Source organism: Tubulanus polymorphus, chromosome 4 (genome assembly GCF_964204645.1).
Source record: "Tubulanus polymorphus chromosome 4, tnTubPoly1.2, whole genome shotgun sequence".
Lineage (NCBI taxonomy): Eukaryota > Metazoa > Nemertea > Palaeonemertea > Tubulaniformes > Tubulanidae > Tubulanus > Tubulanus polymorphus.
In genome coordinates, this window is record NC_134028.1 from 24,936,771 (window position 1) to 24,954,701 (window position 17,931).

Genomic DNA, 17,931 nt, shown 5'->3' on the forward strand with positions numbered 1-17,931 from the left:
GGTAGGGGAGATGTGAGATAAGACATAAGTCATACACCTACAGATCAGCACCTGGAATCCCAAAAACTGGTTTCAAAGATCGGTCTTAACATTGAACTCGGTGTTAAGTCAGTTGCATTCAATATAATTGAACTGCAAATTATAGGCCTATAGCATAGCGGTTTCTTATTTGTTTCACACAATCAAATACACTCAAGAAGTCGTTACACTACTTCGTCTCTGTTGCTATCTTTAAGTCGTCATTTTTTCGAGTCTCAATTCGTATTCGCAATCCGATGAGTGAAAGTCGTAATTAAGACATCGTTAGTCAGTAACATATTGATCGTCCCAATCTACGACGATTTGAAGTGAGTAGAATCTGCGCCATATTGCTTGCAAACATTCTACGTTGTCGCAGAATGTTCAATTCAGAATTTAGATAGTCGTAAATTACCTAATTGATAGACAAAAAAGGGTGAACGACCAATACATATTTAAAAGACCAGACATTACACATTGATACGTGCATTAATTACCATATAGATTTTACTTATATTCATTGACGTTTATAACGTGAACGTATTCATTTTTTATTCATTCATACTTTGCATTTCACGCGTTTGAGCCATGAAGAAAACATTAGATTGCTGTTTCATTTCTCCCCCGGCCTTTCAACTAACTAGCTAGAATGAAACGATATCATCGTATCGCTCAGAACTCTGAAAGGGCACATAGATCCAGTTTCAGAATTTCAAAAGTACAGACTCTAAAGTTTATTAGTTTATTAGGTTTTGCTAGGGCGCTAAAACGAATTTTATGGAGCAAAAATGAAAAAACATAGAGCAAAAACGAATGTTTTCGTTTTTGCTCTATAATATTTCGTTTTTGCGCGGTTAAATTCGTTTTTGCGCCCTAGCAAAAACGAAATGTTCGTTTTTGCTCTATAAGTTTCGTTTTGTGTTTTTCTATAATCGAGGTCGTGTAAAAATTATTGTATTTGGCCCTATCAGCCACCAAACATAAGGTAGAAAAAGATGTCTATATTGTAAAAAATTCACACCTGTTAATCTTTCTTTCGTATAATCTAATTTTTGTGAAATGCAAGTAAATTCATTCTCATTCATAAATGTACAGTTAATCAAGTAATCGTACGTGAATAATTTGAACTCTGACTATGACTTCATAGAGTCCCACTGCATATCTTAGTATCCGACATATTCTGAACTACATTTCTAGTTTTCAAACGGCACAACTGTGAACTTTGCACGTAACGAACAACTGCGACTATAATCATAGTCTGCAAACGATAGAGCTCTTATGTAATACGGCGGCACGAACATGAAGGTACCAGACGTAAGAATACAGGTTCTTCTACTGTGCATTTGCACTCATTTGACGTGGATGTTTTTGATAGGGTTTGGTACTTTGAATTTCGTTTATGGTAAGTGCGCGATGGGTAATCCGTTAATAATATTTGTATAATCAATGACGACGTAGCCTAAACTAGTGTTCGAAGTCGTATCCAAGTTACGACGGATTTGTGGCGAAAGGTTTTACAATATGGGTCTTACCATCTCCAAAACCCCTTAATCAAACCTGCATTATTTTTAGTAGTTTTGATTGCGTATTTGTGTCGATAATTCTTCGGGAATGGGTCGTCTATGAATACATATATTGTTAGTAGACGTAATTTTCGTTTTGTATTTATATGAGTTTATATACTTATATATGTATATACATATATAAACACTTAACCTGACCTAGGTGATAAACAAGATTAATTTTTAACTTTGTATTAGTACATAGTACATATGTTTTATTTCATGTTGAGAAAGGAGAATACACCAAACTAGATCAGTTTCGTTTAAATAACCCAAAAGCTAAAAAAAAAAAAATGCCGAATTTGTACTAAACGTTCTAGAAAAACATGTGTGAAAGAATTTCGAGGTTAATTCTGTGTTTTTCAACTCGTAGTTCTAGTAAGTGATATTTCAGGTTTTTTTCCAAAAAAAACTTTTTGCATAATTCGGATTTTTTGCGTCTTGGGGACAAATATACAAAAACAAATTCAGACGTAGTGCGTGAATAAATTATCCCCAGGACGTTTTCTTAGATATTTTTCTTGTTGTAGGCTGTGCGTTCTGTTGCTGCTTTGTACTGGGCATCGTTTCTTGCCATATTCTTTACATGCGACCTGCGAAAAGCCACTCGTGGAAATCACTCCTCGGACAATACAAGTATCTACTGACCAGAGTTAACCAAGCCGAACGACGATACAACCGATTCGTAGAAGCGTCCAAACAGTGCGCCGTGTCTCAAGAGAAAGTTCTGCGAGGGATACTGGACCACGCGAAGAACACCGAACACGGCCTACGATATCGATTCGGCGAGATTTCCACGCGCGATAAGTTCACACGTGAACACCCGCTCACCAGTTACGACTTCTATCGCGATTACGCGCGGCGTTCGATCGACGAAGGCGAGGAAAACCTCACCGTACCCGACCCCATATTGTATTTCGGCATCACGTCCGGTTCTAGCGGTAAAAATAAGATCTACTCGCTGACCGATAGAGGGCGCCTCTTTAGAACGGATCTATTATGGTTCCACACTGTGAAGCGACACTGTTTGATGAATCTTGGTCGACACTTTTACATCAAATATGCATCGAAATCCGTCCGTTCTAAATTTGGACTCCCGATTGGACCGGCGTCGGTATTTGAATATTTAGTGCCCATCGAACTAAGTCCAGTCCCTAATGAGGTCTACTATATCGACGATGAACATGTCTCCTAGTACGTATTCGCGTTATTTTGCCTTCTCGAACCCGAATTAACTAGTATTGATGCTATGATGGCTCCACTTGCTTACGGATTTTGGCATACGATTAAGCTAAAATGGCCGCAAATATGTGCGGATATCGAAACCGGAAAATTAAGTATTCGGGCGCCCGATCCCGCGCATAGCACTATCGCAGCGCATCTGACCGCCAACCCGCAACGCGCGGCGTTTTTGCGCAAACATTTCAATATGGGTTTGACCGGAATAGCCAAACGAATATGGCCACGTTTGAAGGTATTTTTCATGGTTGGCTCCGGACCTCTGAGCGCATTTGCGAATATTCTAAAACAAGAAGAATTGACCGGAGTAGATGTGTGTAACGTCACTCATATCTCTACGGAAACTATAATGGGTTCAGCCGTGGCTTATCAAGGAGACCGATACGTACTTTGTATCGATCATACATTCTTCGAATTTATCCCTGACACCGATATGCACTCGGAAACACCCAAAACCGTTCTCTTTGCCGATCAGGTAAGACTTTTCAAACGGCTCAGGCGTGGATCCAGGATTTTCAAAGTTGGGTTAAATAGAAAGTAAATAATGCGAAGGAAACCTTCCTAAGGCACACGCCCTGGGTCCGCCCCTGGCCATGATGAATTAAAATGAAGGGTTTATCTTATATTGATCCTTCTTTTCAAAATATGTTACTGCCTTTCTTTCAACAGTCAAACCTATCTATGACGACTTGTCTTCGGATATAACGATTTATCGGTTATTACAGATTGAGCATTTCATTTCAAATTGGACAATTTTGACATTACTTACTATGGATATAACAAATATATTTTCTGCTCTCTTGAAGTTCGTTGTATCAACGTTCAACTGAGGCTGTCCAATCTATCCTCATAGTAAAAACTGACTCATATATACGAGTAGAAACATATACAACTTAATAGTTTTTTTTCTCACTTTTTCTCGTTTTTGGTCTCATTGTATTCTTCACTAATTCACAAAAAATTCAGTTTGTGTGGCACATTTTTTATTTTCAGTTAGAAGTCAATAAATGCTATGAAATAGTGGTCACAACTCATTCGGGTCTGTACAGGTATCGAATGGGTGATGTCATCAAAGTGGTCGGTTTCTTCAACGAAAAGACGCCCATATACGAATTTATGTATAGGTAAAAATATAAAAAGTGAAATGAAATTAGTAAATCAAAACTTACGGTGCGGGGATTCGAAACAGACTCTACTACGGTTGGGTGAATACACGTGGCTTAACGAGTTCATTCTTTTTATAGGTCAGGTCAAATGTTACAGGTAGCCGCCGAAAAAACGCCTGAGAATACGTTCTTAGAGGCGATCGTTAAAACCGAAAAACAACTGCAATACGAACTTGGCGATATGAAGTTTATCAATTACACGGCTTGCGAAAATTTCTATATCCAAAAATTAAGAAGTAGGCAACTACCCTAATATAGTTTCGGTGATTCGGTACAGCGTTACAAAATTTCGGAAATTGTCGTTGATGATTCACAAAATCACCACGAAGTGGATATTTTGGCACTAGTAAACGCTAATTTAAAAGATTCATTTTTCTTAATAAGGGCTAGAAAAAAGGCCCGAGTACGATTTCAGGCTCAGGATTAGGGTTATGGGAATTAGAAATTCTAAGAATTAGAATTAGATTCCGTATAATTAGAATTTGCTTAGTGTTGGGGATGGGTATATGTACAATGTTCAAGCAGCTAAAACTGATGGTCTTTAGGGGTTAGATGCTGCGCTAGCATACAGTTGGTTCAAACCTTAAAACCTTCGCTAATATATTTTTGATGTATCCTTTAATTTTCTCAGTCCCTGAGTAAAAATCAGAATGAACTTCGTAGGCAAAATAGCGTTTACAAGAATGACGCCATATTGGCAAAATATCCACTTCCTATTATGAATATTGCTTCTTCAGAGAATAAGCTTGACGACGGTCGACACTACGTTTTATTTCTCGAAATTGAAGGGAAAAATTTAACCGAAATACAAAAGGCTCTGGTAAACAAAACAATTCGGCTTCTAATTATTAGAGGAATTAATCAATCGTTTGTTTTCATCGAATGTTTTGATGCTTTTTCTCCTTCAGTTCGATGAGAATTTGTGCAGTCTCTTCGAGAGGTACGAGCAGCTGCGGCACGCGGGTTCAATAACCGCAATGGAGATCATTCCGGTGAAATCGGGAACGTTCGACAAACTACGTGATCTGATCAGCAGTCAGAGATTCAACCCGCAGTATAAGATACCAAGAGTTCAACGGCGCGAAGAACCGCTACGGATATTACTTGATAATATCGCTTGAATTTATCGTTGAACAATACATTTGTATCCACACAACCCAATTACAGATCCTCCCGGTATTTTGCTGTGAAATTCATTTGTTTCTGTATATATGTTTGCTTTGTTTCTGTATATATTCGCCAGGGGGCGTTGAATATCAGATAAACATGGTATTTCCATATGTATTGACAACACTGTGCATAATTTGGTAACCAAACTCGATTACTCAATTCTAGCTTATGACAAGTTTTGTGATTGCGATGAATTTTATGCCCATTGTTCACCAGAGGGTGTTGAATATTGAAATTGCCATATGGCTAATGATTTCGCCAAGTAGGCATGGTGTCCCTGGACCCTTCGTTAGTTGTTGAATTAGCTATAGAACCAAAATGAGCGTAGATTCTCTCAAAAATGTAAGTCTTAACTGTGCACAGAAGCCACGATGCTTGATTGAAAATAGTTGATGCATGGCGCCTGGAAACTTTAAAAAAGGCTTTTTCGCAGACCAACCATAACCATGTGTTGTTCACCCGACCAAGCAACGTATCGCGATTGAAGATCTTATTATTCAGAATGACTTCAACGATCCAATAAAATTATGATTAGTCACTATCAAAGACGTGTTCCTAATTCGTGGCGTTGATGATTAATACGATTATTTTTCAATCTAACACTCACAATTTATTAAAGGCCAAGATATATGGATATTTCAGTTCGCCATAAAAGCCATAAAAACTTTGTTGCATTATCTTTGCCCAATACGTATCATTTAACATGACTAGACAGCTAGATAAATAGACTATACCAAAATAAATGCATTTCTAAGCGTTGAGTGTTAGATAGATTACTGGACTACTCCATCGTCATATTTCAACAGATGGTAAGATAAGAGCCTCCTGTCAAATTTTGTCAACGGTCTATTTCGACTATATAACAACGGAGCAAATTTCATCGTCATTCGAAAGAATTGATCTGAGGTCTACATAATCGACAGTAATCAACAACCAGTAAAACAGAATTCTAACAATCAATCGGTGGAAATGTCATCAAAGGTAATGAATCTTTTAATAGCTGTCTCTCTAGATATGTTTTCTGTCGACTGTACTCAGAAGGTTGATTTTGTCGAAATAATTCTTCATTCAGCTGAAACTTCGATTCAAACTTGCGCGATCGCTCACATCGATAAGCATCGAAAATAAGCAATTATACATAAATCATTACACTATAAACAACAAGACAACAAAATAGGATTTAGTAACGAGAAAGAGATGATTGATTGGATGACAGAATGCTGAAATTTTCTGTTATTCAAATTGTGTTCTTATTAATCTGTACAAAATGTATGAATGTAATGTTTGTTGTTCGTTCCTTTGTCGCAAAATGAGAAGAAGATCATTCAATCTTTCGAACGTATTTTTTGTGTATCGTGGTTTTAGTTCTGATAATGGTTGCTACGGGCGCTGCGGTCGCTCTTGACTGGGCAGCTTACGGAAAGACGTGTGAATATTGTGAATTAATCTGCTGGGTCAAATGTGTAAACCGCTTCTCTGATGAGGGTGATTTCTGCAACGTCAAGGACTGTTACGACAGAGAATGTTCGAACTGTACTGGGGCCGGTTTCTTGTGAGTTAAAGTTAACTCAGAGTTAAAATCAGTTCATTTTCAATGTTTCATTTCTCTGTGGACCTGGATCTTGCTTAGTTACGTATGAAGTTTCGGAGCTGGATCTTTGGTTTCTCGAATTGTCACTTATTGCGATCTGATGGAATAAAATCCTTCAAAAATGTGAAATTCATTTGTCAGTATGTCTCCTTTCTTTTCACTCAATAAATGATTTGTTGGTGAAGGATTTTGATGCGGTTCCACCCACTCCCCGTAACCTGTGGTTCGTGTAATGATTTTCTTGGCCACGAAATCTTTTTCGTTCGAACAAAAAACATTTTGTGTCCACGAAAAAAAAAAAAATTCTCACCATGTCACCACCGAGGCTCCGTAACAAAGGAACTAACGGAAACATTATTTCACGCATTTTATCTATAGAAACAAGTTGATTGACAGAAAATGTCAGTGATAAGTATTCTGCGATCCGATCAACCACTCTTACCGTTTACCCAATTTTACTGCCTTAACATTGTTCATAGTGTTATAATCTATGTATAATTGCTTATTTTTTCGATGCTGATCGATGTGAACGATCGCGCAAGTTTGAATCGAAGTTTCTGGTCTACAAACAGCTGAATGAAGAATTATTTCGACAATCTGAATAAAGTCAACAGAAAACAAATCTAGAGAGACAGCTATTAAAAGGTGCATTACCTTCGACATTGTTCCTGATCGTTGATAGAATTCTATTTTACTGGATTAACAGGAGGCTCTTATTTAACCGACTGTTAAAATATAACGATGGAGCAGTCAGTAATCTATCTAACACTCAACGCTCAGAAATGCATTAGTTATGCCATCATCTAATTATCTAGCTGTCTACTCATGTTATATGATACGTTCCATACAAAATTGCAGTGGAAAAAGATGATGCAATAATAATTCTCTTTAATATCCATATCTTTGAGTCTTTAATTGAAACTGGAAGTCAGATCGGGTTATAGATGCTATTCGTGTCCATCTTGTTATTTGTCCTGCAAGACCAAATGTTTGGACGTGTTCTTTGGTGTTGAATCCTGCTTAGAGGAGTGTCACGAAAATCAATGTAATAACTGTCCTCCTGATCCAGCGTTAGGCAAAAAATGAAAAGAAAAACAATAACGAAAACCAAACCTATGGATCCAGTTCCACAGTTGTCGGTTGAATTCAACTCAAATGAGCTTTTATCTTCAATCAATAGTAAACTCTGTATGTGGCGAATTTCAACCCACAACTGCGCGGAACTGGATCTTTGGTCTCTCTAACTATCACTTGCTGCGATCTGATGAAATAAAACCATTCGAAATGTGAAATAAACTATTCTTTTGCTAATGGATATTCATACGGTTCCACTCAGTCCCCGTCTGTTCGACGTCACGTCACTCAACTTTCACAAAAACCGATGTTTCTCTGCACACGTGTCACTACACAATCTTAAAATCGAGTTGTTTTTTGTCGTTGTTAAATATTACACGCACAATAATATGTTTATGGTTTATGGACGGTTTCACTTTGCTACACGTTCATTTTCCAGGAGGATCAATCGTCAAAATTTTCTCTCGTCGTTTGAACGTCACTTGCGCATAAATTATGCAAATTATCCAATCTCTCACAAGCGATTGGACGTGACCTTCCCCAGTATTAATTCAAAACCAGGAAGCAGTAGTTTTTTTAATGTATATACGTTTTTTTTATTCGATATCAATATACAGTAGAGTATTGTCTTATTCGTTCATATTCAATTCGTATTTACGTTAAATATAACAAATATCCATTGTAGAAAACATAAAACAGGTGTCGAAGATATTGACCGATTGATCGATGGATATAAAAAGCCAGAAAAATAGGTTTGCTTATTCTGTGTTATTGTGTAAAAAGCGTGCTAGTGATTTCAGACTATCTACGTATGAGATGAAAAATTCCTCAGTGCTACCCAGCCGTTTGAACCCGCCCTCGACAGGGACTCGAACCTGATTTGATCATGCAACGGCACGAACCAGAATAGATCGGCTGTAAATGACATCGTGGCAATTCTCAAGCGACTAAATGTGCATCAGACCGATGGGTTCGGTAACAGTCGAATGCCATCAGGTTCGAATCGATGCCGAGGAAAGACGAACGGTTCTCAGCGGATTCACAAAATTTTTAGTGCGCTCGACCCAAAACCAATGGAATTGCTTCAACAGAGTTCATATTGGTAACTCTGAACCTAACCGTATCTCCTTATCCTATATCTTATCCTTATCATATCTCTAATGGTTTCTCTGATCCGGAATATTATTTATCCAGCGCCTGACGATTTAACTACGATTTTCCCGTTCGATCGGATCTGAGACCAGAACGACACGAATCACGCAACGTTTCTCACATATCAGAGACAAATCATAAAAACCTCATCTACGAATTCTCAAAACATTGCATTCAGAAGACAAATATTCTCAACAAATCATTGGAAAATTATAAATCATTACTGAACACGATCTTAAACATATATGGCAACCATAAAACCGGGTCTTGCTTTCGACTGAAGTGACACGTCAATCGGCCGCCGTCAACTGTTCACTTTAGCTTTCGTTTGAACGGCCGTACGTAACTTTGATTTATGGGTCCAAAGACCAGGAGCCAGCTGTACACACAGGGCTTTAAATCAACGATCATCTTAGTTCTATTGCAATCTAACGACTCAAGACAAGTTTCATGATTTAAGATCACTTTTGAACATAAGTAAGTCACGACTTTGCAACTGAGCCCTGATCAGACAGATGAAATAGACCTAACAAATCCCGCACAAAATGTTCGTCTTCGCAAGCCGAATACAGCGGATACAATTGCAATATTTGATTAAAAAGTGCGCGCGTGCTCACAACACATATGGATAGATAACTAATATGAAATACTTTATTTATATAATTTACAAAACTTAACAATGAAAGGCATTTATTATGAAAGTTCATTTAAGTCGATTATGTTCATTCACTCTTCGCTCTAGAATTTCTTACCACGCGAAATATTCTCAGAAATCAATCGAAATCATTCACACGACGACGACGTAGATAACGTGCAATTTTACCTTTGAATCAAATGGACAACCTCGAATACTTCCGAGGATTCCAATTCCGGTAAGCAAGGATCAGGTTCGATATAGTACAGAGCAATCATACGAATCTTGTGTGCAAAATTGTAATTGTTGTATTAAACGGATTTCGTATTATCCAAATCTTGATTGATGTAAATATCTTAGCTGGGAAATGCTGGAAACCATCGTAATAAACGTGTAAATGTATATATTTGGTGGGTCCTACGATAATGTTGAGGATTCGGGAACCAATTGAAGTTCATATGCCACCAGAAATGTTATATGAAATATAGATATGGGCTACATGCAGTAAATTCTTGAGAATTGCCATTCACGTGTGCGAATCGATTCGTCTGTGCGGAGAGAGAGATAATTTCTATCAAAAGACATCACCAAAACATACACATACGCCCACATACACGTACATAGAAATTATAATCGTTGCAGATTTTCGTCATAATTATATATGTATGGATATATCTATAGGCAAACATTCATTAGACAAACGCGTACAACACGTAAATAATCCTGTAAGTGTGCCTGGCGCACACGAGGCGACTTTTAGTACGGGCGATTCTTAAGCAGTCGATAGCTTGGTGTCTTCCGTGTTCTATGACTGGAGACGGAAAGGCATGCGTCTCTCCTGGCAAACACCTGTATCATGTGCCGACTTGTCAAGATGGCCACGCTACTGCCTTCGAATCACATGATAATTATTCGCTCACACATAGGCTAGTTGATAAGTTGCTTTTGGCGCCTTCAGCTGCCACACACACGGGCAACTCCGAGCAATTGATGATCGATTTCTGGGCGACGAGAAATTTCCCGTCGCCCAAAATTAAACATGTCTGATATTGCGCGACGCGGAACAAATCTACAACGAGCAATTTCTGTCTCCTGGTGCCGCAGACGAGCGATTTATTTCGTTCGACACCGAGCAAATCGGGCTGTTGCTCGTGAATTGCTGTAAAACGTCGCCCGTTGAGCGCCAGTAACAACAATTTCATACTCAATCAATTCAATTGTCCTAAACGCGATTAAAGTATATAATAACGATAATCATGATAATAATAATAGTAATGATTTCAAAAATAAGAATGGTAATAATGATAACGATGATAATGTACTTTGCCAGTTGACAGCAGTTGGTATTGTGCAATAACATTGAAAATCTGTTAATAAAATCGAAACGATCACAATACAACGTGTTTAAGTAGAGTTTATAGTTGTAGACATAGATATTTTTGGCAGTGTTTTTTACTCGGTCGCCGAGAGCTGGGGATTATTTGCGGAGTATATCATTCATTTTCAAACGGAATCATTCCTGGGTGGTTTAGAACGGATAGCGAACCTCGAGAGATTTGGAATCCGTTGAAAATCGTAGGTCTCACTTCCCTGAAGCATCAATGCAGTTATCAATCTATAGAGTTTGGACTGATCCTGTCAGATATTTTTGGTATGATGTCTTGACGATCGCTATTTGGAAGTGTGCTGATAGAATGTCTAATACCTGCTGTTTGTGGTTGATTTGTTCCAGGTGAAGTCCTGATTACATGGAAGCCTTGACGATCAAATAATGCTAATGGTGACGTGACGTATCGAATGTCTGAAGGTTGTGGGTCCATTCTGCAGATTGATATCTGCATTAAGATGGTCAGAGATAAGATCTCAACAATAAGTTATGCGGAACTTGTCAAAAATCGTCGCCGATTGTTTTATGCCGACGGCTCCGAATTCAAGGGATTCCATTCCAAGTTTCCACAGCAGAAGATTCATTCCGTCATCGCCTGTTCCTCAACGACCAAACGTTTACGGGCAAACTCCTGCGCGTCTTTGTCCCAGGTTCGTTTCAGTAAGACGGACAAAGCACCGTGATCTGCAAAAACAAAGTTCAAAACTTATCTAACTAGGATATTCGTTTCTCCTTTTTCCTGAACATTATCTGGAAGAGCAAGACCGACAGAAAGAGAGCGAGGAAGGGAGAGTAGAGACGTAATATGCTCTTTCTTTTTAAATCATTTCGTATAAGTATATAAAACATTTGGGCACCAGAACAGCGACTGTGCAAGGATTACGTGAGGATCCACGAGGTTCGCCAGTCGTTGCGCAGTTGTCGAAAATCAGATTTAGTTTACGTTTCAATGAAGATCGAACAAATTTTTCTGGTAGTAATCAATTTTCAGTGATATCGTAACCGAAAAACGAATGGAAAAACAGAAAGAACATTTCCATTCGGAGTTTAAGGAAAATCCAGTTAAGTTCAGAGTTAGATCGAAAGAAAGGGAGGAGATTGTAAGAGATTGCCAACCTTTCCCCTTGGACTGTATGAGAGGAATTGTGACTGATTTCAGCGCAGTAAACCCGGAAACCTCTTCTCCGTTGACGCCGGGAATATCCACCAGCGACATGAACACTTCACCGGCGAAATCATTCGTGAACATGATGTCATGGTCCATTACAGTAAACATAATCACAGCACCCGGTCTTTTACATTCATCAGCAGTTACATTACTGTCAATGTAAATATAAAACAAGAAAACTAACTTTGCAGTTTATTATTGACGACGCCTTGAAAACGAGATATTGCTGAATATTGTCAACAGTGGATAAATCAACGTATCAATAGTAAAACTACGCGACATAAACTTTCCAAAATAACTGGATTCCGATATTGCGAGTAAGGCGACGTTGACATTACATTATAGACATTGATGATACGCGAAATGTTTGCGAACTTACAATTCAAAAGATTCATCAAACAGAGGATGAAGCGTTTTCTTGATGATTTTCGTTTTTTGCTCAGTTTGATTGGGGAAGTAATGCGGTGGACATAGTTCGATCAGCACGAACGGGTCACTCAGTCCATTCGTATCAAGCGGTATGATGTCTCTGGCGCTTAAAACTGAAATCAGAAAACTTTTAGATCATTTAACGTTCTTGTTATACGTATCCTAAATGATGCAACCAAGTTGATAAGTAGTTTTGTCTACGTTTCCGATTCAAGTACTACGAAGCTGATGTACGCATTTTTTGAAACTGTTGTCGGTTGGTTTAGGGCATACCTTCCACGCATAGTATTTCCGCGTCATAGTTATAATACACGCGGACTGTCAGAGTGCCAAACTTCGTTCCCTGTGCCCGCTTCTACAACGCAAGAAATATGCCAAAAATTACAATTCCTTTGAATTATGAACCCGCGTATCTATTCTGGAAGTTGCGGAAGTAAGATTCTAGTTTTTGTCTTGTTTTTCTCAATTTCAAAAACCTCTTAAAATCTTATAAAACGGTCTTATTTTGTCTGTTCCGACAAACTGTAACTGTTTCATACCTGCTCCTCTAACTTTTCTTGGTAATAAATTTCGATCAGTTCTTCCGTATCGGACTTGTATAACCGAAGCATGTTCTGTACTTCCTAATAAAATGAATTATAAATGGGAAATAAAGAATGAAGTCGTCGATATTCAGAATTTTGAAATGAACACAAAACATGTTTCAACTCGCTTACCCTGTACTGGTCAGATTGGATTGTCTCTAAACTTAATCCTTTGCCGTTGGCGTGAAAAAACTCCACTAAGATATTTAAGGCCTCGAATAATCGTTCATAAAAGGAAGGATTTTTCTATAAATAGAGGAGATGAATACATACTCATTTATCATGATCGAAGCTTACGTTATTAGTCAGGATGACCTTGATCTATTTGTTAAGTATTGATTCTAAATCAAAATTGTCCTCATTTTGAAATACTTCAACTTTTCAACTAAACAGTTATGTATCAACCATCATCAGAGAATAGTCCAATCGGGTACAATCGGAGGCAAACTAAGTGATTTTTTTTTCTATTTTTCGCTTTAAAGCGCATTTCTTTCGCCTTTTTTGTGTTGCCTTCATCTTCAAGAAACCCGTAGAATACGTTTTAAATCTGATCTCGAAAATATTTTTTGGTTTTCGAACGCGCAAGAAACCGTAAAATCTCATCAAAAACATAGCCCTAGGAGGCACTCAAAATGCGCTTTTATCCTACAGTGAATCAAAGAAAGCGCACGAGGTTTTCTGTTTAGTTTTACCGTTTCGTCACATTCGGAAATAATGACGTCTTTAAATTCTTCCAGCGCTTCGACCCAGATCGAGTCGAGAATTCGGTCGAAGTTCGTCCGCAACAGATTGCTGTTTAACGTCAGCAGATTACTGTCTAAATACGTCATCAATTCGCTGATAGCCTGCGCGAAAATTAAAACCCACGAAATTAAAGGTCGCTTTGTAAATTACAATATTCATTATAACCGTTGATGAAACATTCTTTTCCTGTGTTCTTATTTACGTGTTTTTGAATTCTAATATTCTCAAAATCAAATGATCGATTAATTAAAATGGCAATATTTTGAAGCTCCTTTAAGGAAGATTTTACTTTGACATTCTGCGTGCGGTCCAGTTCCACAGTTGTGAGTTAAGATTTGACTCTGGGTTAACTCATTGAAAATGAACTAACTTTAACTCAGAGTTAACTCTAACTCACGACTGTGGAACTGGGTCGTGGTGGTGATAATCAGTTCTTACTTCCTCAGCAGGAACGGATTCCGGTGACCAACACAAATGAAATACGTCCTTTTTCAGATCAGGTCTCATCTGAAATGAAACGAATAAAAATGGTTGATTTCTCTTTACTCGCGTTTAGAGGTCAGTGCGGTGAAATGTACATGCGATTTATTCGAAAAGAGCCGAATGAAAATATTTAGAGCAGTCCTAACGCTTCTGAGTTTATTCTCAGCTCGGTGAAATATTTACAGCAGTCCTTACGCTTCCGAGTTCCCTGATTCCAAACTCGGTTATAATACGGTAGAATATAAACAGCCCAAACGCTACCGAGCAATAAGGTTTCTACTCAATACACCGAAGGAAAAGACGTCAGGGTCCGGTTCCACAGTTGTGAGTTAGAGTTGACTCTGAGTTAAAATAAGTTGATTTTCAATGTTTTAACTCTAGAGTCAAATCTTAACTCAGAACTGTGGAACTGGATCCAGCGTTTCAACGAACCTTGTCAGCCACTCTGTCGACGACTTGTTTGATTTTCTTCACCATGCTTTCGTCGGCATTTTTCATCAGTCCGGTCAGCGCTTGTTTCGCCTGTCGACCCATCTTCTCGCCGTGCGTGCGGTCGATCGAGTGTTGAATTTGCGTGAATTTCAACGCGTCCGGAAGCGGTTTCAGAGCGCGTCGCACCTGTTCGATGTTGTTGATTGTGATGCACAGTTGTTCGGTGACGTCGAATTGTCCGATCTCGTCGTAATAACCGGCAGCTCTTAACTTCTCATGAATCAGATCAGCGTAGAATATCGCTCCTTGACACATGTCCTATAACATATTTTGAATCTCATTCAGACTGGGTGAACCTCGAATTTCGTAGTTAGTCGACTAGTGGTCGGAACTAAAGACCGCACTATAATTCGGTCATCATTTCATCTTGGAACTAGTTCCGAGCTACAGCGACCGTGCTCAATCCCATGATCGACTATTCCCGGACTATAGTTACGAATTACTTACAATCGGTTTCATTTAGTTCGCACTTAGTCGACTAACTCCGATAAACGAAGTTTGCCTTAAGTATCTGGCAGCCATTTTACAGACCGACTTAACATTTCATCAAGGTTTCTTTAGCGTTGAGTATTCGCGACTGATGAAACTTTAACACATTCTGTGAATGGGCCCCGGGTTGAGTAAGATACAACCAGCAATATAGGTCAATATATGGTTTTGAGAGCATTCTAAGGTAATTGGTTTAGGGGTCGTTTTGCATCCTAAAAGCTGTTTAGGTGTTACGCAAATACGTCGTGAGCTGTATAACCACTGCGGACCCGGGTTCGACCCCCGGTGAATGCACGTTATTTCACCAACACTTCTCAAAAGTAAAATCGGCGCGTAAATCTTGACGCGCGGAGAATTGTTTCGAATGTTTTTTTTCTCCTTTTCGATGGAGTACTTACGTCAGTGAGTCTGGTAACGTATGCGTACGATCCACTGAGGTCGGGCCAGTCTAACTGCCTCCAAAATTCGATTATCTACGAATACGAAGGTTTTTTTCGATAAAATGAATTTCTAAAATTACGATTTCAGAGAGTAAAGTTCTCGGCAATATTTTCTTCACAAATTACAGCTACCTGTCCAAAACAGCAGCACACGTCTACCGCAGACGTGCTGTGTTTAACACCCGATTCGACTTCGGCCATCTGAAAAATTCAATATACTACGATCTTCAACGAGGAGCTCGATCGGAATTGGCAGCCAGCTAGTTTACGATTATAACTAAACTAAATAGTGAGATAGTAGATAGCGAAAGTAATGATACACTAATACTATATATATATACATTTTGCCATAACCAGTATTTTACCACCTCGATGAGAAAGTTGAAGAATTACACGGAAGAACAATCAATTACGTCGAAAACCTATAATAACCTATAGTAAATAAACACCCACTGCGAACGGCTAGTAATATAGTGGTGTATGCCCAGTTTTACGAAAACCCTGGCCTTCCTCGATGATAAAAATGATCCATAACTAACTACATTGAATGGCTGTTCGGTTTGTTAGAAGATTGTACTTCCCAATCCCACAAACAAGAGATCATAACTACCACACGAACGAATAAATGAGATATCTGGCTCAACCATGTTTCACATTTTTATCCATCGTAAAAATGGATATTTCAGCCACGCAGAATATCTTCACTATAGTAAAGGATTTATGTTTATATTTGTGAGTTATTGCGGTGCTGGTTCCGGTACTGGTTCACCGATTCCAGTGGTCTTTCTTTAAAATAAATGCTTTAAACGATGAAACATCTTTCATCAATAGGAATGGTCAAGGTTTCGTACAACTGGGACAGCTAGGTCCTTCTACAAATACAAATTGTAAAAGTGGCAACGAATCGTAAGTCTTGAGGTAAATGTATTTCTAATAACAAATCGAGAATATCTACGAGCTATAAGTGACTTAAAGAGATAAACTCACAGCCATATTTTCTGTAATTCGAATTTGAAATAATTCATTTTAATTGGACGCAAAGACATGGCTGCGAATTCAATTTTCGGTTAAATGTTTTGATATGATTTAAGATACGATAGCTTGGAAATCAATTTATAGATAACATATGTATATATATACATGTACATTTAGATATACATATGCCTGTATAGTTGTGAATTGTGTTATTACCCATTCTGAACTTTTCTGTAAAACAATATATGAGAATGTTGTCAGAAGCAGGCAGACTTATAATGAGCGTCCTTAAAGCGATAGTCAACACGCGACGTTCGAACCCTGATTTTTGTGTACGTGGCAAGCGCTCGATCGGATCTCATGCATTATAGACGCTTTTTTTCAGCAACATTAGTATATTTCGCATGCACTGTTAGTACGGATTTAAAAAAAGAAAATAATTCAACTTGTCGGTTGGATGTTAGTTGACCATTTCTAGATTTGATAATGTATCATATATCATGCTAAACTATGGGTATATTCTACAATGCGTGGAGAACCTTAGAACCTTCCTTCTATTAAAGACTTATTTCATTATACAGAAAAACGCCGAAACTCGAAATTCTTGGTCAACTATCATCATCTTCGACAATGGATTCCCGTTTCGTTCTAATGAATACGGGAACAAATATGACGAATTACTAAAACATTATGATTTATTTTTCATATAGCTTTGCAGCAGTTGCAGTACATCTGAGAAGAAAGTGAAGATTGATTTGAAAAGATAATTATATATATATATAAGTTTACATAACTACCTCTTGTACGTCCTGGGTGCGTGAAGTGCAAGATATTGAATTCATTGATGATAATAGAAATTTGCGTGCGCAAAGTTGCAATTCTTTATGATTCAGCATAGAAGTGTGTACATCGTTAACAGGGATCTTCATTGAGAAAATGGCGCATCCTCCCTCGGCGGGGATTCGAACCCAGACAGCCCAATGCGCCTGTAGTTACGCAGCATTGCCGCGTTGTCATCATCAGCCAATCAAAAATCACGTTTTATTTTATCCCGAGTTATTTGCATGAATTTGCCTTAGCGATTATACAACGGCCAATCTGATTGGCTTTGTCAAATTCTGAGCGGTAAAGTCA

The 17,931-nt window shown here is 38.3% G+C and overlaps 3 protein-coding genes across 5 annotated transcripts in view; 2 read left to right on the forward strand and 1 right to left on the reverse strand.

Annotated features, from left to right (window-relative positions):
- Positions 1–1,239: 1,239 nt before the first annotated feature.
- Positions 1,240–2,775, forward strand: LOC141904121 (uncharacterized). Of its 3 annotated transcripts, none has more exons than XM_074792633.1 (3): positions 1,296–1,420; positions 1,811–1,958; positions 2,111–2,775. In XM_074792633.1, exons 2-3 carry the CDS (start codon positions 1,907–1,909, stop codon positions 2,773–2,775), a joined length of 717 nt encoding a protein of 238 aa, XP_074648734.1. In that variant the 5' UTR covers positions 1,296–1,420; positions 1,811–1,906. The 3 variants fall into 3 exon arrangements, with proteins under 3 accessions (XP_074648733.1, XP_074648734.1, XP_074648735.1); XM_074792634.1 differs by having other exon boundaries at positions 1,298–1,420; positions 1,815–1,958; XM_074792632.1 differs by lacking the exon at positions 1,811–1,958 and having other exon boundaries at positions 1,240–1,420.
- A 54-nt stretch (positions 2,776–2,829) lies between these two features.
- LOC141904120 (uncharacterized) lies at positions 2,830–7,199 on the forward strand. Its single transcript, XM_074792631.1, has 5 exons — positions 2,830–3,294; positions 3,813–3,943; positions 4,064–4,221; positions 4,723–4,805; positions 4,894–7,199. The coding sequence occupies exons 1-5, from the start codon at positions 2,830–2,832 to the stop codon at positions 5,104–5,106; spliced, it is 1,050 nt and encodes a 349-aa protein (XP_074648732.1). The 3' UTR covers positions 5,107–7,199.
- A 1,328-nt stretch (positions 7,200–8,527) lies between these two features.
- The window catches only part of LOC141903120 (BAI1-associated protein 3-like), a 69,282-nt gene continuing 59,878 nt past the window's right edge, over positions 8,528–17,931 (reverse strand). The window contains exons 21-32 of the mRNA XM_074791094.1: positions 17,014–17,028; positions 15,955–16,023; positions 15,781–15,855; positions 14,834–15,151; positions 14,357–14,425; positions 13,867–14,019; positions 13,307–13,420; positions 13,130–13,213; positions 12,864–12,945; positions 12,541–12,703; positions 12,110–12,312; positions 8,528–11,677 (exon numbers count right to left, since the gene is read on the reverse strand). Coding sequence (XP_074647195.1) covers positions 11,574–11,677; positions 12,110–12,312; positions 12,541–12,703; positions 12,864–12,945; positions 13,130–13,213; positions 13,307–13,420; positions 13,867–14,019; positions 14,357–14,425; positions 14,834–15,151; positions 15,781–15,855; positions 15,955–16,023; positions 17,014–17,028 — 1,449 coding nt within the window. The 3' untranslated portion in view covers positions 8,528–11,573. The remainder of the gene's footprint in view (positions 11,678–12,109; positions 12,313–12,540; positions 12,704–12,863; positions 12,946–13,129; positions 13,214–13,306; positions 13,421–13,866; positions 14,020–14,356; positions 14,426–14,833; positions 15,152–15,780; positions 15,856–15,954; positions 16,024–17,013; positions 17,029–17,931) is intronic.

What these genes read in the sequence shown, in the direction of transcription:
- LOC141904120 (XM_074792631.1), top strand. Translation starts at nt 2,830, where the DNA reads ATGATGGCTCCACTTGCTTACGGATTTTGGCATACGATTAAGCTAAAA. An exon ending in ATATACGAATTTATGTATAG is followed by an intron (nt 3,944 to 4,063) that starts GTAAAAATATAA and finishes TTCTTTTTATAG; the next exon opens with GTCAGGTCAAATGTTACAGG. An exon ending in CCGAAATACAAAAGGCTCTG is followed by an intron (nt 4,806 to 4,893) that starts GTAAACAAAACA and finishes TTTCTCCTTCAG; the next exon opens with TTCGATGAGAATTTGTGCAG.
- LOC141904121 (XM_074792632.1), top strand. Translation starts at nt 1,318, where the DNA reads ATGAAGGTACCAGACGTAAGAATACAGGTTCTTCTACTGTGCATTTGC. An exon ending in TACTTTGAATTTCGTTTATG is followed by an intron (nt 1,421 to 2,110) that starts GTAAGTGCGCGA and finishes TTCTTGTTGTAG; the next exon opens with GCTGTGCGTTCTGTTGCTGC.